Raw genomic sequence first — 26,216 nt, 5'->3', positions numbered from 1 at the left:
ACTTGTAGATCGAGGTGTGCAACCTTAAAAATCCCATAGGAGCCCAGAGGGTAAAATAAATGAACTCTTTTCTCTACCGGGCCAACATTTGTTTATCTTTCGAGGTCCTCTCTGAAAAACTCTGTTCTCACTCTGGACCACGCAAGCTACTGCTCCCTGTTTCCCTAGGAAATGGGCACAAAACTTCCCCTCAATCCTGGCTCCCATTTTGTTTTTCCATAAAACGTCACATCCAGCTAGAGGGATGTATTAAGAGTGAGGCCAAGTGTGTTAAAGAGTATTTTGATGCGAAGAAACGATCATGGGATCCTACGTAACCATCTATAAGAGACTTAGCGTAAGAAAAATGGATCAATAGCAATGATTTATTTTAAAATAAAACTATATACATTTCATTGAATTCTAAATATTTTGTTAGAATTATTTTAATAAAATGGATATAGATACATAAATTTAAATTTAGAGCAGTTTTTTGTGGCTAGCAATGTCAAAGGAATAGTATCTCAGCCAGCTTTTTTTCTTTAACACTGAGTGTTTGGTATTGATCAGCGCAAATGAACTTGACAACATTATTCATATAATGCAGACCCTGGATTTCTGAATATTCTGAGTTTTTAAGACATTCCAATATTTGTATTTATTTTCCAATTTATAACTGTTGGGAAATAGCTCAAATTGCTTTAAATCTTGTGTGGGTCCCATAACATGTTCGCCGCCTAACCTCCAAATTTTGGCATCTGTTTTAGGCAGTAGTGAGTTTAAGTAGGCAAATGATAGGGTGAAAAGAGGGCTTTGGGTGGTGAATCTGGCAGAGGTGTACAGAAATTAAAATACAAAGTAAATCTCCAGTCCTGAACCCCCGCCCTGGAACTTCAGACCCCTCTATCCAGCTGCCTATTCGACGTATCTATGTAACAGACATCTCAAACCTAACATGTCAAAGTCCCAGTCTACTTCCACAAAACCTGTGTCTCCAAAAGCCTACTCCATCTCAGCTAATGGCAACTCCATATTTTCAAAAATTCAGGTCAAAAGCTTGTGGGTCATGCTTGAATCATCTCATAATTTATAGCCCACCTATCTTCTCTATCTCCAAATATATCTGGAAAACCACCAATCTGGACCATCTTCACCACTACCACTTTGGTCCACATCATTATCTCTTGCCTGGATTATGGTTTCCCTACTTCCGACCTTGACTAAGTCATTCCTCAATGCAGCAGCCACAGTTATCCACTTGCTTCTGTCAGTTCATGTTTCTAATCTGCTCACAATCGTTCCGTGCTTTCTTCTTTCATCCAGAATAAAAGGCAGCATCAGTATAATAGCCTGAAACCGTCTACAGTCTGGATCCTGTGATCTGCCTGCCTCATCACAGGCTACTCCTCCCCTTGCTCTGCCCTCTCCAGCCAACAGTCTCCTTGCTGTTCTCCACATGCTGGCCAGACACGTCTGTGCCTCTGCATCTCTGTACTTGCCATTCCCTCTATCTAAAGCCCTCTTCTCCTAAACATCCATATGACTTGTTCCTTTACCTCTTTTTAGTCTTTACTCAAATGATAACCTTCTTAGTGAGCCATCCATCCATCCTACTTAACTGTACCCTCGCCTCCAGCATACCTGTTTCTCCTTTGCTGCTTTATTTTTCTCCGTAGTACTTTTTACCAGATAATGTAATGTTATACGTATCTTACTTTTTTGTTTACTGTTGATCTGTTTTTACTAGAATGTAAGCTTCATGAGGGCAACGATTTTTGTTTTTTCTTAGTTGCTGATTTTTTCTAGTTGCATGTTTCTAGTGTCTGGAAATTAATTGGAGTTCAAAATATTGTGTTAGATGAATGAAAGAAATGAGGTGAGATGAGACAAACTTAAAGTGATTTCACTGGGAGTGGAAAGAAAGTGATGATTGCTAGTGACATGGCAGAGGATGACTCTTAAAGACTTGTTAAGCCTGCCAGTAATCATTGGGAGGGAGTAAAGAATTAGGGGTTATTTCTTCACTCAGCAAAGAGGTCTTACTGAACACTTACTGGGCACAGAGGGCAGTGTTTGTCAGGGGGCTGCAGACACTTGGTCTGGCTAGGGAGAGAGGTTGGCAGTTTTGTAGGGGAAGATTACACAAGGTTAATTCTAGAATGGAAGCCTAGATGACTTGGAAAAATGGTGATCGATTGACACTTTTCTGTCGCTGGTTTGGTGGAGCAAAGAAGTGAGGAGAGAAGATGAAAAAGTTTCAGAACTACTGCCAGAGGGTCAGATGGGCTCTTAAAAAATGGAGAAAACTTTTCTTACCAGGTTGTCGGCCTGACTCTGATCCTAGTCTGGTGGGTTTCCCTGAGCCTTCAAAACCAGCTTACGCCACTATAAGTTCAGTGGCCATTTGATCATCATAGCAATTGGATAGTTTTTTTTTCCTTCAGATCCTTGTTCAAAACTCATATTTACTTTTGGTTTTATTTTCCTGCTTTTCAGACCATTACTGTCTAGAAATAAAGAGCATGCCTTGGTGGTACTTCCAGCTCTACTGATTGTGCCATGACCCCAAAAATATATGTTTAGAATACAGTAAACTGATTCCAAGAGATTATTTCTTAAGAGGATGAGAATGATTACAAAAACATAACATTCCAGTCTGAAACTCGTTGCAACAGATATGCACATAACCTTGTTAGAATAATGTTAATTTTCTCCATCAGTGAACATCTATTGATTATTTGCTGAAAACAAGAGCAGAATATAAAGTGCATCAGTATGCGGCATTGGCTCATGAATACAAGACAACGCTGTATTTTAGAGGAAGGAGGAATCTTAATTTCAGTTTATTTCTACTGTAGTGTCGTGAGCTATACCATATCCAAAACGTGGAGAAATAGGCCGCGGATATACAACCTTAAAATGTGACCAACCTGTTTTCCAGGTTTTTCCAATGCCAAGGTGGAGAGAGAAGCATGAAGACACAGCATGATAAGAGTGAATGGAATAGGATAAAGGAAATGCTATGGGGTCGTGAAGAAGGGAGCCATGGTTCCAGCTGGCAGGATGTGTGAGGTTTCAGGGCACAATGATAGGCTGCATAGGATTTGATTGAAGGGGAGAGGGGAGATGGGGAGGCAATTCAGGCTTTGGGAACAGAGCTGCAAAAAGGCAAGAAAAGCCAGGGAGTAATGCAGGATGTGTTTCAGGAAGGACAAGTAGTCCAGTGCGGCTTGCCTGTGGAACACTCTGAAGGAAGGGACAGGAGAGGAGTTTGAAAGGGTGGTTGGGCCAAAGGCTCCAACTGTGTAGTCTTCATAGAAGTGTAATGTAGGAGTCATTGGAGGGCTGAAAGGGCAGAGCATCATGGTAGTATTTATATATTATATTATATATAATGTATTATATATATATAATATATATATTATATTTATATATATATAATATTTATATTTTGAAAGTGGATTCTGATAGAAATAGAAGTTTTAAGACTTCACCTAGGGAGGGCTTTAAAAAACGGTTTCCTGCGTCCCACACAAAACCAGTACAATAAGAATCTCTGAGGAGGATGCCCTGGGAATGGGTGGTCTGTAAATAGCTCAGATGATTTCTTTTCCCCCCTAGCTCTATTGAGATATAATTGACATATAACTTTGTGTAAGTTTAAGGTGTACAACATGATGACTTGCTATATTGTGAAACCATTACCACAGTGAGGTTAGTTAACATCTTTATCACGTCACCTAATTACCGTTTTGTATGTGTGTTTGGTAAGAACATATAAGACTTAGTCTTTCAGCAACTTTCTATTATGTAATACAGTATTGTTGACTATAGTCACCATGCTGTACATCAGATCCCCAGAATTTATTCATCTTACAGCTGGAAGTTTATACCCTTTGACCAACATCTCCCCATTTCTCCCATCCCCTAGCCTCTGGCAACCACTGTTCTACTCTCTGTTTTAATGAATTTTGACTGTTTGTGGCATTTTTAGATTCCTCACGTAAGTGAGATTGTACAGTATTTTTCTTCCTCTGACTTATTTCCTCAACATAATGCTCTCATAACATTTGCCCGTGTTGTTGCAAAAGGCAGGATTTCCTTCTTTTTTTATGACTGAATAACATTCTGTTGTACATGTGTATAGTTGGTCCTCCGTATCTGCAGATTCCACATCTGCAGATACAGAGGGTGGGTGTACTAGGTCATTTTATCAGGGACTTGAGCACCCTAAGAGTTTTGTATCTTTAGTGGGTCCTGGAACCAATCCCCTGTGGATACTGAGAGACGACCACAGCACATTTTCTTTACGCATTCATCTGTCGATGGACATTTACGTTGTTTCTATGTCTTGGCTATTGTCACTAATGCTGCAAAGAACATAGGTGTGCAGATATCTCTTCAAGGCAGTGATTTCATTTCCTTTATATATACCCAGCAGGTGATTTTTTATGCTGCCTGAATGGCAACTGTCTAAAAACCTGTGTTATATTTACATTTATTTTAAGGGAAAGAGGGAGTGACAAAAATTGAGATGCTGAGAGCCCCAATTAGGAGCTTTCAGTGGTCCAAATGAGGAGCAATGAGGGCCTCAAGTGGATCAGTGGCAGTGCTGCTGGAGAGGAGGGGGCAAAGTCAAGAGCCCCCTTTGAAATGGAAGTGTTGATAGGATGTTGGAGACCCTTTGGATATGGGGATGAGGAAGGAGTTGGAAGATGACTTGAAGGTACCACTCTGGGTGGCATTGTGGATGGTGATGCTGTGAACCAGTGTGGGGAACACAGGAGGAATGGGAGGTAGAGAGCTGGATGCCTGCATACTGGGGAGGTTGATCAAAAGGGGTTGTCAGAGGTAATAATGAATTTAGTTTACGTATCCATTCCAGTTCCTTATTTTTGCCAATGAGCAAACGGAGGCTCAGAATGGTGAAGTGGCTGATCTGAGGTCACAGAGTTAGCTGGTTAATAGAAAACCCTCTTGTTGTTTTTATGTTGTCTAGAAGGTACACTGCTTGGTTATGCCCGCAGAGAGCATCCGGATAGTACTAATTATCAAGTGAAAAATATTAAATACACGCTATGGCTATGTTGCTGGTGTATGTTTTTAGCTGAGTCCATGACACCAAATGGGCCACTTCATGCAGTTGGAACAGAGGACCAGATGTTGATTTAATGGTGGTATCATAGGAGTAGAAGGCATGAAAACAGAAAGGGGCTGTAGGGATCGGCCAGCATAACTTCATTTTACAGATGAGAAAACTGAGTCTCAGGGAGAGAAATACAGTTGTCTAAGACTGCACTGGTAACGAGGGATTAAAATGAAGATGCCCTGTCTTCTGACCCATCAATTTAGTGCCTCCTGTGGGAGGTTATCCAAATTATTACCACAAGCTTTGTACTAACGTTTGTGAGGCAATTGATTGCTCTGTCGTTTAATATCCCTTGAGGCTGAGAACTGAATCATGAGCCGCATCTACAGGGCTATGGAGTGTGTGCTTAGAGACTACAAGAAATGGGGACTTACGTGGTGACCTGGATCATTTTTGGTCCATGCATCCAGTATAACACTTCTTAGTTTAGAAGTTCCTCAAGGACAAAAATTCTGTATCTGCAGCACAAAGCACAGAACCTGGGTCGTATTATTCAGTAAATGTGTGTCGAATCAGTGATTTAACTCAAATGGCATTTTTTTGAACTACAGTCTTTTTTTTTTTTTAACGTAAATCACCTATGATAGTTTCATCAGGTCTGTACTTTGTCCATATGTAGGCACTCACGAAGAGTCACATGGTTGTCATTCTTTTCTTAAGAAACAGCAGACAGCGCTGTCAGCTGACAAAGGCAGGATAAAATGAGTGCTGGAAAGGCCCTGGGCTGAATGTGACCTCTTGCTGGAATGCCAAAAATACAAACTTTCCAAGTCTCCTGGCCCAGTGACCTCAATATACAAAGGTCTTTTCTTTCTAGAAACAAACTTTTTTCTTCCTGTTTCTGATCTGACACACATACCCTCACAAACTCAAACACACGCACACAATCCCTATGAAGGTATAAGCCTATAGTGTGCTTTTTTGCATAGTCTTAAAAATGACCTTTTGCCGTATATTTGAAATGTAAAATCTTTCTTCTTGAGGGCTGCCTTACTCTACTATGAAAACCCCTGGACAAGCAGATTATTGAATAACCCATGACTTTGCCCTTCATCTGATTAGTTCCCTGAAAGGGATCATAAGACATCCTTAAAAAGCCTAGAGGCCTTCAGAGTTCTGAATGATAACAGAGGGCCTTTTTCCCCTATCTTCCTGAAATGTCATGGCCACCCTGATCAGTATCAAAGGAAATCACTGTATGCATAAGGAACTAAAAAAAAAATAAGGAAAACAATGAAATTAAGAACTCATTGGAAAAAATGAAAGTTCATCTGTGGGTTTTGTGTCATATGAGGAGTATGATACCACTTTCTTTCATTGACTAGATGACTGAGGGAAATTTTTTTAAATGCTAGTATAACCCATGTAAGAAATATTTTCGGATGGACATGAGCTGGCCCTGACAAAGTGTTCTTCTTTCAAGTGATACATGCTTGAGCACACAGGCTCACACACTAGGATAGGAAGCCTTGACCTTCATGCATTTTCATTAAGTGCTTACGGATCAGTTTCTCTTACAATCCACAATGCTAATGCCAGTGTGAACATGACCTACAAAAGAATTTGATAACTTGAATTAAAACTCACTGTCACAAAACCTTGAACACAAACTTAAGTGTAAAGTGTTCTTAAAGGTTTGTTGACCTATATGTTCTTAGATACATGCCAGTTTCAGCATTTTATTTTTTAAGATAAGTTGACTTATTCAATACATACTTAACTTTGTTTTAATTTCTAAAACTTCATAAGACTCTGAACACAAAGAAATTCCCAAATCAGAATTAAAAAACTTTGGTCATGCCGTTCGGGAGTTTTGGGTTCAGAAAATATAAACCCAGTCTTCAACAGCTCCTGTCTTCAGCAACTATTAGTGGATAGACTTATAAGCAATAGGATTTTGTTCATTTTGGTTGACCAGCTCAAATTCCTGTAATTTTCTTTCATAAACTCTGGTCTAGAACTCTGATTTCACTACCTTTGTCATATTGTGTTTCATAATTTTTAACATGCTGAAGAAAGGGAGGGAAAACTCAAGTACCAACGAGTTGTAAGGGACTGTGCTGGATGTTTCCCATGTGTTAATTTAGTTCATCCACATAACAACCCTGGGAGGTGCATATTATTACTGCTATTTTGCAGATGAGGAAAGCTAAACTTAGTGTGTTTAAAATTTGCCAATATTCATTTAGAAAATTAAGAATCAGAGCAAAACTGATTCTAGTTGATTGGTCTAAGACTAATCCATTTATTTATTTCTTTGTTTGTTTATTTCTATGTCAGAGTGCTTTCCTTATCCCATAGACTGTAGACTAGTTAAGGGTATAGGCCCTCAAGTTCACTGTTGTAATCCTAGCATGTAGCTCAGAGACTGGCATTGATGCGTAAATATTTGTTATCTGTTCAGTTGCATTGAATGGGACACTCCTGCTATATGCACTTGGGGGAGAGATAGTATTATAAGACTATGGCTCAGTGGTTAAGAGTATTCAATGTTGGTAAATGACTATGGGCTCTGGATTCAAAAAGCTCAAATTTGAATTGTAACTTCTTAAGCTTACCATCTGTATAAATTGAACAAGTTACTTAGCCATATTGGTCTCAATTTTGTCACTTTAAAATGGGCCTAATAATTGTACCTTAATGATTATTTATGGAAATCACATCACTGATGGTTAGTGAACATACAATAAATGCCAGCTATTACTGTTATCCTTGATTAACATTGACTGTGGATGCCTTTGTAACATACTAATCTATCGTCCCACTAAAATGTAAGCTCCGTCATGGTAGGGATTTTCATGTTTTAATCATTGTATCCCAAGTATTTAGAACAATGTTGTCCAATAGAACATTCTATATAATGGAAACGTTCTCTCTTGGGGTGTCTAATACTGTAGGCACTAACCACCTGTGGTTATTGAACACTTGAAATGTAGCTAGCTAGTGTGACTGAGGAACTGAATTTTAAATTTTATTTATTTTTAATTAATTTAAACTGAAGTAACCACATGTGGCTAGTGGGATACTGTATTAGCAGAGTTCTGGACTGTTACATGGTACACAGACATTTCAATAAATACTTATTAAGTGAATGAATCCCCTCAGGACTCAAAGATCAACAGAGCTGCCTGACTTCATATTGAGTGCATTCTTTAGAGATAAGCAATGAAGCACTTTACTGAGTGGTCTGCTCATATGAGGTCTTATTAGGTTCCCATGTATGATTCAGTTTACAACTGTAATGTGTTTTTGATTTCTATTTCTTTTTGGTGATAGGTCAAGAAAGATTTGGAAACATGACGAGGGTCTATTACCGAGAAGCTATGGGTGCATTTATTGTCTTCGATGTCACCAGACCAGCTACATTTGAAGCAGTGACAAAGTGGAAAAATGATTTGGACTCCAAGTTAAGCCTCCCTAATGGCAAACCAGTGTCAGTGGTTTTGTTGGCCAACAAATGTGACCAGGGGAAAGATGTGCTCATGAACAATGGCCTCAAGATGGACCAGTTCTGCAAGGAGCATGGTTTCGTAGGATGGTTTGAAACATCAGCAAAGGTAATGTGACCTTAAAGGATAAACTTACTGTAGGCAAGATTCACAGAGAAAATGGCATATAATTATCGTCATGATCATCATGTTAATAGTGTGTGTTCGTTTAGCGATTTATAGTTCCCAAACTGCTTTCAGCGCTTTCTCATTTCAAGGGGATGAGTGGAGCTATGATCCACCATTTAAGATGACTGTGGCTAAGGCAGCAAAGCAACTTGGGCGTGATCACACCGGTAATGTTTAATAACCGCGTTCCTTTACTGAGGGCTTATTTTGTGTCAGGCATGCTTCTTGTGCATTTTCTCATTTAGTCCTCACGGCAACCCTGTTAGGTGAGTGTGGTTCTAGAGTCAGTGAAAGAAATGGGCCTCACATTCAGTGTCACTGCTTCATTCAAGTACGAATTAGTTTACCCCAGCAGCACTTACGTTCTTCTGTCTGCTGGGGATTGGGCTTGGCCCTAGAAATGAAAAGATGGCGAGAACACAGAACTAGCACGCTGGCAATACTGGAAGAGTGGGGTGAGAGAGTAAATGGCAAATACCAACGTGAAGAGCGTAGTGTGGCTTGGTACTGTTCACTCTCCCGGGTGGCAGAGGAGTAGCAGGAAGTGGGGCAGCGTCAGGGCTGGAAGATGCAGAATCCTGTGCGGCATGGTGAGGGGTTTTACGCTTCCCATTAGGCCCCATGCTGTTATCTGATGTGTCGGAGGCACAATTTTTGCTCTACTCCCTTTTGTCTCTGTTTATATTTTTGTATCTCAGTATCAGAGAGAAAAATAGTATCATCCTATATTTTGAAAACTTTTTTAAAAAGCATGAATTAAAAGTAAATGGTTTACTACATTTTTCTGAGATTTTCTTGCGCATATAAATATATATGCACATTTTACATTATTAAGATTGCATTCTGCATAGCTTTATATCACGATTTTTCCATTTTTATTTATTTGTGGAACACACGTATTGAATACTTGTGGAGCACGGGCACTGCGCTAGTTGTCTGGGATTCAGCTGTGAATAAGATAGGCGTTGTCTCTGCACTTATGGAAATTCACCCTTAGGACTTGTGAATATTTGTGCGCATCACCAGAGAATGGTTGGAAAATATAGCTTGAATGGACATCATTCAAATAGGCTGGGGAGGAGCCTCTGACTGGTTTTACAGAGGGTAGAATGGTCAGATTTGCCCTGGGGACTATGGAAAGGTAGATTGGAGGCAATTAAACCTGGAGACAGAGCCACATGGTAGTTATTGTATTCTTACGGGAAAATGACAAAGCCTTGAATTAAGGTAATGGCTTTAGAGATTACAAAGAAAAACCTGATATGAGAATATCACTAAAGTGTAAACACCAGCAGGAGTAAGCAGCCACTTGGGGTGGGAGGTGATGGAGAAGGAGGAAAAGGTGGTGGTGCCTCTTTATTTTGTCATGGTTGGGATGTTCCTTCGTTTCAGCTGTTTCATGGAGAGTCTCAGTGCCTGCCTTCTCTCAGTGCTGTCTCTAAATTGGCCTTACGTTTAGAAATTTTTACTTCTCCGTTCCTTGTTTTCCTTCTTGAGGCCCCAGTGTGCTTGTATGTTTTTCCCCTTCTTTCCTTTTAAAATCCTTTGTTTCCCCTGTTTTTTTAGGATTTTTTCCCCTTTGGTTCAGGCCACAGTATCTGTCATTTTCTACTTCTTGGCTCTCGTTGAACCTTTCTGGTTTGTTTGTTTGAAGCATTTATTGTTGTAAAGAGAGACTGGTCAAGCAACATTTGCAGATATGATTAAGTTATAGAAATTTAAGAAATATTATATTTTTAATAGACTGATTCTTGGATGTTAGTCCAGCTTTTTAAAATATTCCAAAATGTGGGTGAATTCATCCATTCACCTATTCCTTAGCCCCATACTTTGAAGCCTCCAGGCACAGGGGTAAAAGAGTAGAATTTTGGAGAACTCCTTTTCTTAATTGGTTATCTTACATCTGGAGGGCAGTCGACATTGAATGACTCATTTATTTTTTATTTTTTAATTTTTCTTGGAGTTTAGTTGATTTACAATGTTGTATTAGTTTCTGCTGTACCACAAAGTGAATCAGTTATACATATACATATATCCACTCTTTGTTAGGTTCTATTCCTATATAGGTCATTACTGAGTACTGAATAGAATTCTCTGTGCTATATAGTAGGTTCTTATTAGTTATCTATTTTATATATAGTATATAAATAGTATATATAGTATATAAATAGTATATATAGTGTGTATATATCAATCCCAATCTCCCAATTTATCCCCTCCTTCCCCCTTGGTAACCATAAGTTTGTTTTCTACATCTGTGATTCTATTTCTGCTTTGTAAATAGGTTCATTTGTACCATTTTTTTTAGATTCCGCATATAACCAATATTGTATGACATTTGTCTTTCTCTGTCTGACTTACTTCACTCGGTATGACAATCTCTAGGTCCATCCATTGAATGACTCATATTTATATGTGGAGGGGAGTCTTCCATCATTCATTCATTCGACAAACATTATGGAACACCTGTTATGTACCAGGCACTGGGAATAGAGAAACTTACAAAACAGACAGAATCCTGACTTCATGTATAACAGTAACAACAAAACATAAGTAAAATCTGGGGGGGGAGGGAGGGCGGGGGGGCGGATGGATAGCCAGTAAGTGCTAACAGGAAAATAAAAGGAAGGAAGACACCTATAAATTTGTGGGGAGGGTTGAAATTGCTTGTGGGACAAAGGACGTTCTGGACATTTTCTTTCACCTCACTCTGACATTCTTTGCACAACAATTACAGTGTCAAACTCTGCTTAAGGGCATGATGTCCATTAACTTAAGGCCTGGCTGACCCGCCGTGTACTTAAATACTGGATTTCTAATCCTCTAAATCCCTGCAAGTGTAAACTTTGAAGAGAAGCTTTGTATGGAGAGAGGGTGGAGGGAATTTCACAAGGCACTGAACTGCTAATATGACCAAGAGGGTACAAGGCCTCATTGTGAAAGGTAGAACCCACATTTCTCTTTCCTCCAAACATACTGCTGTTGAAATTGTCCTTCTGAATGTCTTAATAGTGAAAATGGCTTCCCAGTGCCAAGTTAGCATTCAAAGTTGACACCTAGACACGCAGGAACAATACTGCAGCGTTGACAAGCTGGTGTGTCAAATGGTTCAAAAAGTCTTTTTTGAAAAAAGATCTCTGATAAAGCTCTACTTACTTTCCGAGGATAGGATTTCAGCATGTACAAAACAGAGGCCCAGATCAAACCGTCTGCCTGAAGCTAAGATGGCAGCATTCGGAGACAGCTACCAATTCATTTGTTGGTTACCTTTGGGATCAGGGAACATTTCCCATAAGATCTTTCTCTTAGAAAGTGAATCTCCTAACAACGAAAGTCCTCTGGAGTGACATCATAGTCAGTCTGGTGATAAACATCTGATTTCCTTTTTTTTACGTTTCCAAAACTTCTAATGAGCCAAAGTCCACAACGTCTGGCTTTGTCCTCATGGCCACATCCTGGAGAAATCCTGTGGATATATCAGCTCAGCCATACCTGAAGCTGAAACTAGCAGGGTGTTGAAGGAGTTTGTCACTGAGACCAGCCTCCTTCTTGCTGCTGACCTCACTGCCAAGGGAAATTCACCCTCTTGCTCTTCAATCTTCTAAAGAAACTTTCCACAAGAATTTTCCTGCCTGTGCTGTTGCTGGAATAATCGTGGTAGCCTCTGGCTGTGAATTAAGAGAGAAAAAATAAAAAATAAATGTATGCTAGCATCTCTGATTTTTCACATCATCTCTTCAAATTAAAAACCAAAGGAAAGAAAAGAAAAAGAGTCTCTCTTAAGTCAGATTTTCTTTAGTTTTCAACCTTTGCATTCTTTCCTTTTCTTAGCCGTGTTTAGTTGAATTCTGCCTGGGGATTCACTAGGGCCAGGAAATATATAACTGGGGTGATCATATGTCCCATTTTATGGAACATTCCTTGTTTATGCCTGTGGTCCTAGCATACTTATTAATAACCCCCCCATTTCTGGTCTGTAATTTAAGTTACACGGTCAGCCTATAGATCAGGAGCTCTGATACGTCTATCTCACTGTCCACATCATATTTAACTCTAATAATAGCTCTTTTATGCATTCCTGTGCCCAAGCTCAGTCTTTATAATATGTTTTGGCAGATTTGTCTATTTAGAATGAGGGCCCTGGTCTGCTCTTGTTGCTGCGTTCCCAAGATTGAGAATCCTGTCTTTCGGGTCCATCTCAATGGCTGATGGGGCCCCGAGACATTCTGACCCATTTACCTGGTGCTCTCTTGGTGCCCATTGCCTGAATCTCCACCAGCTACTTCCTTTGGATTCACTTTATGGCCACATCCAACTACCTTTTAGAGTTGTTGTGAGATTAGGTGACAGAATGTACGTGGGGTCCCTGATGTGTTACATCTGATCCCACCACACACACATACCACATTATCTCTGTCACCTGTCCCCACAGCCCATCTGCCGGTCCGGGTGTCCCCATCTGTATCTGGCTCTGGTGCACACAATACATGCACTCAGAGGAAGGGTCTGTTTCTATATCTCAGCCCTTCCCAGGCTGCTCCATCCTGTTCTTATGCTGTAGGGTTCCCATGTGGTTGTGTTCAGAAACAGGACACCAGGAAAATGCCAGTGTAGATGGGAAGTAATGGGGCAAGTAGGATCTACCCAAGCGGTGATGAGAACAGCAATCACAGAGAGAACTGCAGTGCCCTCTAGTCATGCAGCCTCCACCTCATGCCCTACTCCAGGCAGATTTCCTTGTCTGTTTCTACCCTATTTATAGTGACTTTTAGACCCACCCTCTATCTCAGAATGTTCTAAGATCAATGGGTGCCCTAGAAGACACTTTCTAACATTAAACTCTATTGAAGTTTAGTCTCTTCCCTGGAGCTAAAAAGAAAGATGTTGATGTGTGTCCTGCTAAGGGAAGGAATATACCCACTAGTGTTCTCTGTAAGAAGTTATAGTTTTTAGATGGAGGAGTAGGTGTTTCACAGTGTAGTGGACATTTGTCATGTGTTTTGGGTTTCCAGTAACTGTTAAACACATTTGCTACCTTTGGGGAACTTCTAGTCATGCGAGGCTCCCCTCCCCAGGAAGAGTCCATAAAACTTTCTTCCTCTGCTTTATTTGCAGCTAGGGCACAGGCATATGACCTAGATTGCACAGGTCATACTGATTCAGAAGTGAGCAACTAGAGGAAGAGGGTGCAATGCAGAACCCATTTCTTTCTGGGGAGGTCGGTGGCAGAAAAGACCTCCATCCTTGGGAGATAGTGGAGTTTGCTGAGTCCTATGCTTGACACAGAAACAGGATCACTGCTGGCCCCAGGAACAGATGCATTCAAGTTGAATTCCTTGGAGCTTTGCAGATCACAGGACCTAGTGCTCAGTGGTAGCTGGCAGCAGTGTCCTTATCACGCCTGTTCTACGTAGGATCTGAGTTTCTGGAAGCTTAGGCTCGATCCAGTTTCTCTAGACTACTGTTTCTGTAGCCTACTGAGTAATTCTGCAAGCTACCCAACATCCCTTGAATAAATGATTTCATGTTTAGCCAGCATCAGCTTCTGAATCTTGCGACTGAGAATCTGGATTAATATACATGTTCAAATGCATTTAAGAAATCCAGCTTCAGGCTTCCCTGGTGGCGCAGTGGTTGGGAGTCCGCCTGCCGATGAAGGGGACACGGGTTCGTGCCCCGGTCCGGGAAGATCCCACATGCCGCAGAGAGGCTGGGCCCGTGAGCCATGGCCGCTGAGCCTGCGCGTCCGGAGCCTGTGCTCCGCAACGGGAGAGGCCACAACAGTGAGAGTCCCACGTACCGCAAAAAAAACAAAAAAACAAACAAAAAGAAGAAATCCAGCTTCACTGTCCCCCTTGCTGTAGGACTTCTCAGGCCTTTGATATCCTATGTACATTCTGAACCTCCAGTAATAAAAATGAATATGTTTCTTGCTGTTTGCTGTACGTTAACTTTGTGTACAGATTTTTACGTGTATGAACTCATTCAGTCCTTAGCATGATCCTATAGAATAGGTTATTATTATTGTTACCATTTAAAAACAAGTTGAGACTTAGGTGATTTCCCTAAAACCATAGAGTTACCACCTTATTTCTTTGATTCTAACTTATGCTTTTTGTTCCTTCCTACATTAACATTTCAGAATCAAGGTATGTCCTCTAGTCAGTGTGTATCTCTAAAATGATGGTGTGTCATACATATAATAGTTTTTTTCACCATCTCCTCCAAAAGGGGACTATACCATGCAGCAGTTTGTAAATGTTTCTGGCCACATAGAACACTTAACAAACTAATAGAACATGCTTAGGAAATACTGGCCTAGAATTATCTTTTAAAGGGAAAGTTTTCTGTCTTCCATTGTTTAGTGAGCTTTTTCCATTATTATTTTTAAATTGCTATGAAAGCTAAAATATGCAGCAGTTAATTAGCTAGTTTTCTAGAAGCTGCTTGAAGGGTAGGATCACACATCATATCTTCTTATAGGCTTTTAGAAGACATACATAATGCATTTATACAAACTGGAAATGCATAGATAATTGCACTTGAGTATGGGTAGACAGTTATTCTAAGTCCTTTTTAAATCATTTTTTAAAAATCTTTTTATTTTTAAGTTGGGTAGTAGGCCATTTCTGGTTACTCCCAATTTTTAAATGTCAATCCATGAAAAAATTCTTGATATCACTGGTGCATTCATTGATTCAACACAATTTGTATTGAATGACTATTCAGGTCTGTGCTGTGAACAATGTGTATTAAGCCTTTTCTGGATTCAGAGCATACTGTTAGGTGCCTGTTCCTCTTAAAATGCCAGAATTCCCTAAGGGAAGTAGATAGGCCACGTTTTAGGCATCCATCTCCAAAGACTTTAGATGGGGTTGTAGGATGTGCCTCCCCTGACTTAACTGGGACACAGCACATTTAACCTTATTTTTTTAGCCGATCTGCTTAGAGCTAGTTGTACTTAGGAACATAAAAGGAAGGGCCCAACCTAAAAATGCAAAACCAGAGCAAAGTTAGAAGGTATCATTAAAGGAAATGATGGCAATGGTTAATAGTCATGATCATTTCATATAATGACCACTAGTGTGTAGTACAACTGTTTGAATCATCGTTTTTGACAGATTCTTAATGCCCTGCATGAAAAATGGAATCATTTCTTGAAATTGAGAGTAGCTTAAGTACAAGAGTCTCAAATTCAAGCAACTCACCTGCTTAGGAATCAGTGTAAATTAAGAATAACATTTTAATTTTTATCTTTAGCTAATTGGTTCTCCAGAGGTTTTCTAGGGCTGTGCTAATAATTTGCTAAATAATATGAGATCCAATTATAACTAAGACATTGTAGGAAAATAGAAACAGACCCTCAGAGGCTATAACCACAGCTTGGTGTGCAGGAGGCAGGAGTTGCATTTGTCATCCTCGCCTGCGTGGTTCACATTTTCATTACCTACAGTGCAGGTCCTTCCTGTTTCGTGCTTAGACAACTTTAAATAGTCTCCAGACCTCGCTCATGGTAGTCTGTACAGCATGGTGCTAAAAACTCAACCTACCCAAGGAATCACTTTGATTTCATTACAGTCTAGTTCAAGAATCTTCTGTAAGCTCTACTTCTTGATTCAGATTTAGACACATAAGAATGTAAATTGATACAGTCACTATGGAGAACAGTATGGAGGTTCCTTAAAAAACTAAAAATAGAACTACCATATGACCCAGCAATCCCACCACTGGGCATATACCCAGAGAAAACCATAATTCAAAAGGAGACATGTACCACAATGTTCATCGCAACACTATTTACAGTAGCCAGGACATGGAAGCTACCTAAGTGTCCATCGACAGATGAATGGATAAAGAAAATGTGGCACATATATACAATGGAATATTACTCAGCCATAGAAAGAAATGAAATTGAACTATTTGTAGTGAGGTAGATGGACCTAGAATCTGTCATACAGAATGAAGCAAGTCAGAAAGAGAAAAACAAATACCATATGGTGACACATATGGAATCTAAAAAAAAAATGGTACTGATGAACCTAGGGGTAGGACAGGAATAAAGGCGCAGATGTAGAGAATGGACTTGAGGACACAGGGAGGGGGAAGGGTAAGCTGGGACAAAGTGAGAGAGTAGCATTGACATATATACACTATGAATTGTAAAATAGATACCTAGTGGGAAGCAGCCGCATAGCACAGGGAGATCAGCTTGGTGCTTTGTGACCACCTAGAGGGGTGGGATAGGGAGGGTGGGAGGGAGATGCAAGAGGGAGGAGATAGGGGGACATACGTATATGTATAACTGATTCACTTTGTTATGCAGCAGAAACTAACACACCATTGTAAAGCAATTATACTCCAATAGAGATGTTAAAAAAAACAAAACAAAACAAATTTAGGCACCTGAAAAAAGGAGTTAGCAAGCTATTACCTGTGGGCCAAATGTGGCCTGCCCTTATTTCATAAAGTGTTATTAGAACACAGCCATGCTCATTGGTGCACATGTTATCAATGGGTGCTTTTCCATTACATCTGCAGAGTTGAGTAGTTGCAACAGAGGCCCAATGGCTTTCAAAGCCTGAACTCTTTACCATCCAATCTGGCCATCTACTCATTAGAGTTTGCCACTGATGTCTTACAATAGCATTAGCTTCTCTTTTGTGCTTGTGGCTTTACATGCAATAGCTCATCCTTGAAACAGTCTTGTAAGTACTTTTATTAGTCCTGTTTTACAGATGAGGGGATTAAAGTTTAAATTGGAGAACATAAATGACTAGCTAAAGATCTCATAGTTGGTAGGTAGTAAAGTTGGGATTTCAAGTCAGATGTGCTCAGAGTACACCCAATCACCACACTGCACTATCGTATAGCCTTTTCCAACCTGGCCTAATTATACAATAACTATTTATGATAAACGGTTGACCAGGGACTGAGATAGACAGATAGATAGATAAGGTAAAATGTAGCCCCGTCTCAAAGTTTAAAGTCTAATGACACGTACAGAGACATGTAAATAGGTCTTCCAGGAAATGTTACAAAGTAGAGCAATTCACCTGGAATTACTGAAGGGACTGAATAATGAAGGGGCCTTTGCTCGCATGTACATTGCCAGCCACTTGCCTTTCCCTCATCTCCGTGCTTTTGTCCTGATATTCCCTTTGTATGGACTGTACAAGGCAGAGGCAGTTGCCATTCTTTGTTCATATTGTTTTGTCCAAACACATCCAGCTCTGGGTGTGAGACAGGAAAGGGAGAAACACCCCTGGATTTAGCAGCAGGGAGTCTTTAGTAATTAATCATCGGTGGGCTCAAAGATAAGACACCTTACTTTCCAAATATCTTCTACCTCACAGAGATTCACGAGAACAAGCCTACAAGGAATCTTTGTTTTCAGACAGGATCAAGACAGAGCTCATCCCTCCTCCAGAAAAGACCAGGCCCAATAAGGCACAGGCATATTTTTGTTAAATGATTGTTTTTAGTATTATTTAATTGTGCTTCTTAACAGGGGTGATCTTGTCAATGGCTAGAACTATTTTTGGTTGTCATAACTGATCGGGGAGAGGAGGGTGCTACTCACATCAAGTGGGTAGAGGCCAGGGATGTTGCTAAACGTCCTACAGTGCACAGCACACAGCCTCCCAACTCCCACCCCTCCAAAGAATGATTTGGCCCAAGATGTCAATGGTACTGAGACTGCGAAACCTCAGATGTCATGCTTTATGTTAGAATTTTCTAAATCCTCTAAAAGTTCCTGTTAGTTAGTTGGCAGTTTTAAGAAAAATCAAGTAGGGTGGTCTTTTGAGTTTTGTATGTTTACCAAATATGCAATTGTATGAAAAAAGTTAGGAGTTAATTCTTGCCAAATGATGACTGTTGTTAGATTGTGGGATGATTTTATTTTCATGTTTCTGGTTTCATGTAGGTGATTTTATTTTCATGTTTCTGGTTTCCATTTTTTAAAAAATGTGATTATATTGCTTTTACAATGACAGAGATAAAATTATAAATAAAGATATAAGCAAATAATAAAAAAGAAACTGTTGAGTCTTTGGGTTCAGGCTTCTCTAGTCTATTAAGGATTCTCTGCCCGAGGGTTTGATGCTAAGGGACATGGTTTGACACAAGGCAGAGTTTTGCCTTCTCTGTTCCCCACCCACCTAATACTTTAATCTCTGAATTTTAGCATTTCCAGTACTCATCTCCATGCCTTTTCACATGCAGTTCCTTCTGCCTCCATCCTTCTGTGGTCTTCGCCTTAGGAAATTCCAGATTTGCCACATCTTTGTTCTCTTCCTACCCACACCATATAGCCCCTACAGACTTCCTTAAGGGACTTCCTCTCTCCCACCTACATGTCTGGGGCACCAGTTAGATAGCTAACTGTTGGGCCGGCTTACATGATGTGGCTCAGGCCTCTCTTCTAATGGATGGGCATTGCTTAGAGAGATGAGGCAGGGTGTGAGTCGCTCTGAGTGATTGTATCTTTCTGGTCCCAGAAAAACAACCCTGTCCTCAGCTGGACCCAGGCTCTAGGATCACCGTGGATTTCTGAACCTGAGAAAGGGCCCTGAGAATCACGGAGGGGCACTTTGGCAGAGTATGGCGAGTGTGGGCTTGGATGCCATGTAGATAGGGGTCAGGCTCTTGCCTCAGACCCAAAGCTATGTGGCTTTGGGCCAAACCCTTAATCATGCTGAGCTTCCATTTCTCATACGAAAAATGGAGATAATACTTTATGGGGTAGTTATAAGAATCAGTGCTAATAAGCGTGAAATGCCTGGAAAATTAGTATGCAAGAAATGACTGGTCTTTCTAAAGAAAATATACATGCATGCAAAAATTGCTCTCAGTTTCAGGGGCTTCCCAGACAATCCTGCCCACTGAAGCATGGACCCTGTTCTAAAGCCAGCCCATGTGCCTTCAATTGCTTAATTCCTCTCTAATGGTATCTTTAGAAAAATGTCTTAGAATTAGGGGATTCCTGGAGAAAAAGTTCTATTCAGCTAGAGCAGGAATCCTTTGTTGGGGTAGAGTGTCAGAACCAGGATGAAGGGACCAGGGAGCCTTTTCTCCTCAGATTTTTGCAAAATGCCTCTGTCGATGGTACACTGCTGTCCACCGATCCCCTTTGAGGATCACTGTGTGTGATGAGAGATGTTGCCCCTGGGAGTGTGTTGCTCTTCTGCATGGTCTGGAAACAGGAACCAAAAGCAGGAAAAATGATGAGCTTAGTTAGAGGAAATTGGAGACTGAAGGGAGGGCGGTATAAGCTCTATTCTAAAGGACAGAAGAAGAGTTCAGAAGGACTTGATGAGTTTCCTGGTGCGTCTAAGAAAGGGAGCCAAAATTAGAGGTAGGGAGAGTCTGAAATCTTTGTAAGATTTCCGTGTTTGCACTTTTTTTAAAATTTTATTTTATTTTTGGCTGTGTTGGGTCTTCATTTCTGTGCGAGGGCTTTCTCTAGTTGCGGCGAGCAGGGGCCACTCTTCATCGCGGTGCACGGGCCTCTCACTATCGCGGCCTCTCTTGTTGCGGAGCACAGGCTCCAGACGCGCAGGCTCAGTACTTGTGGCTCACGGGCCTAGTTGCTCCGCGGCATGTGGGATCTTCCCAGACCAGGGCTCGAACCCGTGTCCCCTGCATTGGCAGGCAGGCTCTCAACCACTGTGCCACCAGGGAAGCCCCCATGTTTGCACTTTTAAAAAATCCTGTTCTAGCTCCCCATCATAATTATTTCTGTAAAAACCTTTTAAGGAAAAAAGGCCTATCTTTCAGAATTTCAAAGACGAGAGGATGCTTCTGAGGTCCTATCCTATCTTGAGCTTAATCTGCAGCAGAGGTGAGCTGTATGGAAAAGTGTAGGTGAAGGAGGATGGAAAAAGCAAGTAGAATCCTGGTGCCTTTGGGAATGAAAATATTGCCTGGGTGCAGTGGAGTTCAGATCATGACGGAATATGGTCTCTGGTCTTCACTAGTAGACCACAGTTCCCATTCCCAGACTCAGGGAATGATTAAATACAATCAGACTCTGCTTCTGGAGTCAGATTTCTTCCTGGATCTCTACCTGCAGCCGTGTCTTCTTTCCCAAACTTCAGACTTCCATGTCCCTCTGGATCTCTCCCTGGATCTCACCTAGATAACTCTTCAAATCCAATATGTTGGAAACTGAATTTATTAGCTCTTCTGCAAATCAGATCATCTGGTTAGGAGAACTTACATCCACCCAGACATCCAAGCCATATACCCATAGAAACAGGTTACTCATCCTTCAGAAACCCCAAGTTCCTGAGCAGAGAAACCCCCATAGTGAGGCTCTTCTCTGCCTCTCCAGGTCTATCCCTGGCTACTTCGTCCCTCCGTTCATCCCCTAGTGATACCTAACTGCATCAAGTTCACATCTCGGAATTCCCCCTTCCTGGAACATGCTTCCTACACTTATTCACCTGTCTGTCTTTCACTCTTCCTTCAGAACTAGGCTCAAGCATCATCTGTTACTGGCTCTCAGGTAGTCTCTCCTATCTCTTGCCACATATGTTAAACTTCTTTCTTTATGGACCTGGTCCCTGCGCTGCACTGTGAAATCCTCCTGGTTACCCACCAGCACGTTGGCTTGTACATGGTGGGTGACCACATGGTCAGTGTTTATTGGATGGAACAGAATGGTTTGCAGCACTGCTTTTCAAGCACTTATTCAGAGGATTCCTTTACCATATTATACTTTTCCCTGCCCCTTGTGGAGTATTTCTGTCCTTAGAGAACTGTGAAGAAGGAGAAAACTTAATTTACTGCTGTACTTCCCAGGAGGACTCCACATTATGTAACTCCTTTTATCCAGAAAGCTCTCTAGACACTTTGCACAGCAGGGAGATTACAGTGCCCCACGGTGTGAAGCAGGAAGTAGAGAAGAAAAATGAAGATGAGGGAAGCAGTCCCCCTTAGTGCTTTGGGCCCAAACTGGGAACTGCAGGATTCTTTGCGTGGTGATTCCACATAGCATGCCGCCAGAAATCTGCCATCAGCCTGTAGATTTTATTAGCCAGCATATTCCTCCTTCACACCCGAGAACCAGCATTTAGCGGTTTCCTCCTCACTGAAATTCTCATAATCTGTTTTACATGCACCTCTTGTTTCAGCTACTGTCATTTGAGCTGCACACAATATCATATTTGTCCTTTTTTTAAACTAATAAACAGAGTCCCAGAGAGGCTTTTCAATGATTTTCATTGCAGAAATGAGGCCTAGACTTCAGATCTAGTCTAGAACTCTATGCAATGACGTGATTCTTGAACAGAGCTGTACATCAGGAACACCTGAGGAGCTTGTTAAAATGCACTGCAGATGCCTCGGCCCTACTCTCGGAGATGTCTGGAGGGGCATAGATCGTATGTTTTTGCAAAACAGTCCTTTGGTGATTTTGATGTGCACACTGGTTAAGATGCATTGTGTTAGACTTTGTTCACTCACTCACTCATTCATTCATTTATTCATTCCTGGTGTATTCCTTGAATACCTACTGTGTATTCAGGTAGGCACTTTGCTAAGCACTGAGGCACTGGCGATAAAGGGCACAGTTTCTTCTCATTAAGAAGTTCTCAGTCTCCTGAAAGAAAACCCATAAAAATGAATAATTACAATACAGTAGGAAGTTCCATTAAAACTGGTGGATTTGCCATATGACCCAGCAATCCCACTACTGGGCATATACCCTGAGAAAACCATAATTCAAAAAGAGTCATGTACCACAGTGTTCATTGCAGCACTATTTACAATAGCCAGGACATGGAAGCAACCTAAGTGTCCGTCGACAGATGAATGGATAAAGAAGATGTGGCACGTATATACAATGGAATATTACTCAGCCATAAAAAGAAACAAAATTGAGTTATTTGTAGTGAGGTGGATGGACTTAGAGTCTGTCATACAGAGTGAAGTAAGTCAGAAAGAGAAAAACAAATACCGTATGCTAACACACGTATATGGAATCTAAAAAAAAAAAAAAATGGTACTGAAGAACCTAGGGGCAGGACAGAAATAAAGTCGCAGACGTAGAGAATGGACTTAAGGACACAGGGAGGGGGAAGGGTAAGCTCGGATGAAGTGAGAGAGTGGCACGGACATATATACACTACCAAATGTAAAATAGCTAGTTAGTGGGAAGCAGCCTCATAGCACAGGGAGATCAGCTGGGTGCTTTGTGACCACCTAGAGGGGTGGGATAGGGAGGGTGGGAGGGAGACGCAAGAGGGAGGGGATATGGGGATATATGTATATGTACAGCTGATTCACTTTGTTATACAACAGCAACTAACACAGCAATGTAAAGCAATTATACTCCAATAGAGATGTTAAAAAAAAAAAACTGGTGGATTCTATAAGAGCTGTGAGAGCACTTGAAGGAGAAGGTGTTACCTCTACTTGAGAATGAGGCAACTTCCTTGATATTTGATCTGAGTCACCCAGGCTAAGAGAGTCCCCAAAGGAAGATCCAAGGGGACCACTGGGAGGAGCTCCTTTTTAACAGGTTTGTGCAGAGGTGCATATGGAAGCCACCTTCAGGAATCTGTGGGTGTCTTACAAAGCAAGGACAAGGCTTTTCATCTTTTTAAAACTTTTTCTTTTTAAGGTAGAGTTTATTAATTAATTTATTTATTTTTGCTGTGTTGGGTCTTCGTTTCTGTGCGAGGGCTTTCTCTAGTTGCGGCGAGTGGGGGCCACTCTTCATCACGGTGCGCGGGCCGCTCACTATTGCGGCCTGTCTTGTTGCAGAGCACAGGCTCCAGATGCGCAGGCTCAGTAGTTGTGGCTCACGGGCCCAGTTGCTCCAAGGCATGTGGGATCCTCCCAGACCAGGGCTTGAACACGTGTCCCCTGCATTAGCAGGCAGATTCTCAACCACTGCGCCACCAGGGAAGCCCGATGAGCTGAGTAGTTGCAACTACTCAGAGTTGAGTAGTTGCAACAGAGGCCCGTTGGCTTTCAAAGCCTGAACTCTTTACTTTTACCTTTTTTATTGAAATAGAGTTGATTTACAGTGTTGTACTATTTACAATAGCCAAGGCATGGAAGCAACCTAAGTGTCCATCAACGGATGAATGGATAAAGAATATGTGGCACATATATACAATGGAATATCACTCAGCCATAAAAAGAAATGAAATAATGCCATTTGCAGCAACATGGATGGACCTAAAGATGATCATACTAAGTGAAGTGAGCCAGAGAAAAACAAATATCTTTATCCTAAGGTATCTAAGTAAGAACATGTCACTATTGCAGTTACCTAGCTTTATTAGTCATCAGAAAATTGTCAATACAAGACCACAGAGACTTGCTATTAAGAATAATAGTAAAAATGTATATTTATGAAATACATTCTTACTCTTCTTACCAGGCCTTGTTTCAAGCGCTTTATTGAAGCATTTCACTTACTTCCCCCAAACCATTGTGAACTAGGTGCTGTTATTATGTCCATTTTACGAATTAAGGAGCTGAAGCTTAGAGAAGTTAAATGATTTATGCAAGACCGTATGGTTAGCAAATGGCAGAGCCAGAATTAGAACCCAGATCCCTCTGTTGCTGTTATTTTTTCACTTCCATATGTCTACATAATAGTCTAATATTGCTATTCCTTGATGTGATACATTTAGACATACCCACTGATAACCCACTATACTAAATGAGGATTTACCTTTCTTACTTGACTGCTAACTCCCATCCCATTTCACCAGTAGATTTCTATCACTGCCTGTAGCTGAATTATAACAAAAATCATAGTACGTATCATGAGATAGGAAAACATTATTCACTCACATAATTTGCCATCTTTTTTCCTTAGGGTTTTTGGAAAAATGTCCACCATATTATTTATTCTATCAAGACTACTTTTGTCCTGGTGGCCTCCATTCCAGAGTCCTCTATTTTCTTCATCCAATTTGACTGCCCTGGAGCCCCAACCCAGCTGTAATCCTGGGACTTTTCTTTGTCATTCTCCTGAGTAGGATAGCTTGCTGCCTGGGTCCCAGTTTTATATTCTTGTTTTACTGGAACATAACTTCCTGCAGCTGCTTAGGAAGAGCTGAATGGGCATTTCTGAGTCCTTGATATCTTCAAGAATGTGTATTTAACCCTCACACAATTTTAACTGTTTATATGGGTATAGAATTCTAGGTTGAAAATGATTTCCCCTATGCCTTGAAGGCATTGCTCCATTGTAGTATAGCATTTAGCATTGTGCTTTAGACATTTCAGACCATTCTGGTTCTTAAAGCTTTGTATGTATGCTGTTTTATTTTTTATGGCAGTTTTGGGGATTATCTCTTTACTCCTCGTTATTTCTTTGGTAGTTTTACCCCCTTCCTATTTGTTGCTATTGTTGTTGTTTCTTTATGGAACTCCTAGTTTGATGTAACTTTTTTAATTGAGTCTGTGAACCTACTACACTTTTTTTCTCATATTTTCGGCAGTTTTTAATTTTTATTTTATTCTTTATATATTTTGACTTAATTCCTATTCTTTTATTATAATTTTTTATTTCAGCAATCATAGTTTTAATTTGGAAGAGATTTCCTATTTGCTGATTGTTCTTTTTTGTAGCATCCTATTCTTAGTTAAGAATGTAATAGCTTCCTGTATTTGTGAAGATACCAATTAGTTTCTTAACTTTTTTTTGGTTTGTTTCTCACATTACCTATTTCAGTAGTTATTTTTCAGCCTATTTTGTTCTTTTCTTTTATGTTGATTGTTCCCCTTAAACATCTGATGATTTTTGGAAGAACATTCATGTTTAGAAACAAGACCATCAAAAGCAGATACCAAGCTCTGTGTGTATAAGTAGGCTTGTTGATTAGAGGCTACGTTGATTACTGACTAGTGGGTTTCACTATAGGTTAGTAGTCACTGGGGACTCCTAGATGTCAGCTCTCAGAGGTCTTTTCTCAAAAGAACTCTTTTCTCTGCTAAGGGTGAAGATGCAAGAGTTCTGTGAGGGGAAAAGTAATAGCCCAGCTGCCATATTGACAGACTTTTAATTAATTCCTTTTTCAATCCCATACCACCCACATGGGGAAATTAGTTGGTATGTCTTTAGTCTCAAGTCTTCTCTTTGGCTTATTCAGAAGTTAAACCAGTATTTGAATTGGGGTGTCGATGACTAGCTGCTGGTATTCTACATGGAAGTATGGGGAAGGGATGTGGTTGACATTTCCCATTCTGACCTTCAACTAGTCCTCCTGATTTCAACCACTCCCAATATTTGAGTCTTGGGACTCTTTTGGATTCTGTGGGAATTATTGAGCTCTCTGATTGTTCATATCTCCCTCTACAAACCCTATAGACCATGCTATGTACATCCTAGTAAATCTACTACTCTCCGTTACTTTCAGATTTCTAAAAATGTGTTGAAATCTCTTGAATGCTTGTGCACATTTCCTCATTCTTTTAATTCCTGAGATTCTATTTGAAATATTTTG

The 26,216-nt window shown here is 40.6% G+C and overlaps 1 protein-coding gene across 1 annotated transcript in view; it reads left to right on the top strand.

Moving 5' to 3' along the window:
* RAB38 (RAB38, member RAS oncogene family) overlaps nt 1-26,216 on the top strand; it is a 70,485-nt gene that overhangs the window by 15,223 nt on the left and 29,046 nt on the right. Inside the window, exon 2 of the mRNA XM_067750650.1 lies at nt 8,405-8,685. Coding sequence (XP_067606751.1) covers nt 8,405-8,685 — 281 coding nt within the window. The remainder of the gene's footprint in view (nt 1-8,404; nt 8,686-26,216) is intronic.

The sequence above is a fragment of the Pseudorca crassidens genome, chromosome 9 (assembly GCF_039906515.1).
Source record: "Pseudorca crassidens isolate mPseCra1 chromosome 9, mPseCra1.hap1, whole genome shotgun sequence".
NCBI lineage: Eukaryota > Metazoa > Chordata > Mammalia > Artiodactyla > Delphinidae > Pseudorca > Pseudorca crassidens.
The sequence above is the reverse complement of the archived record's forward strand: the minus strand, read 5'-3'. Positions and strand labels throughout refer to the sequence as shown.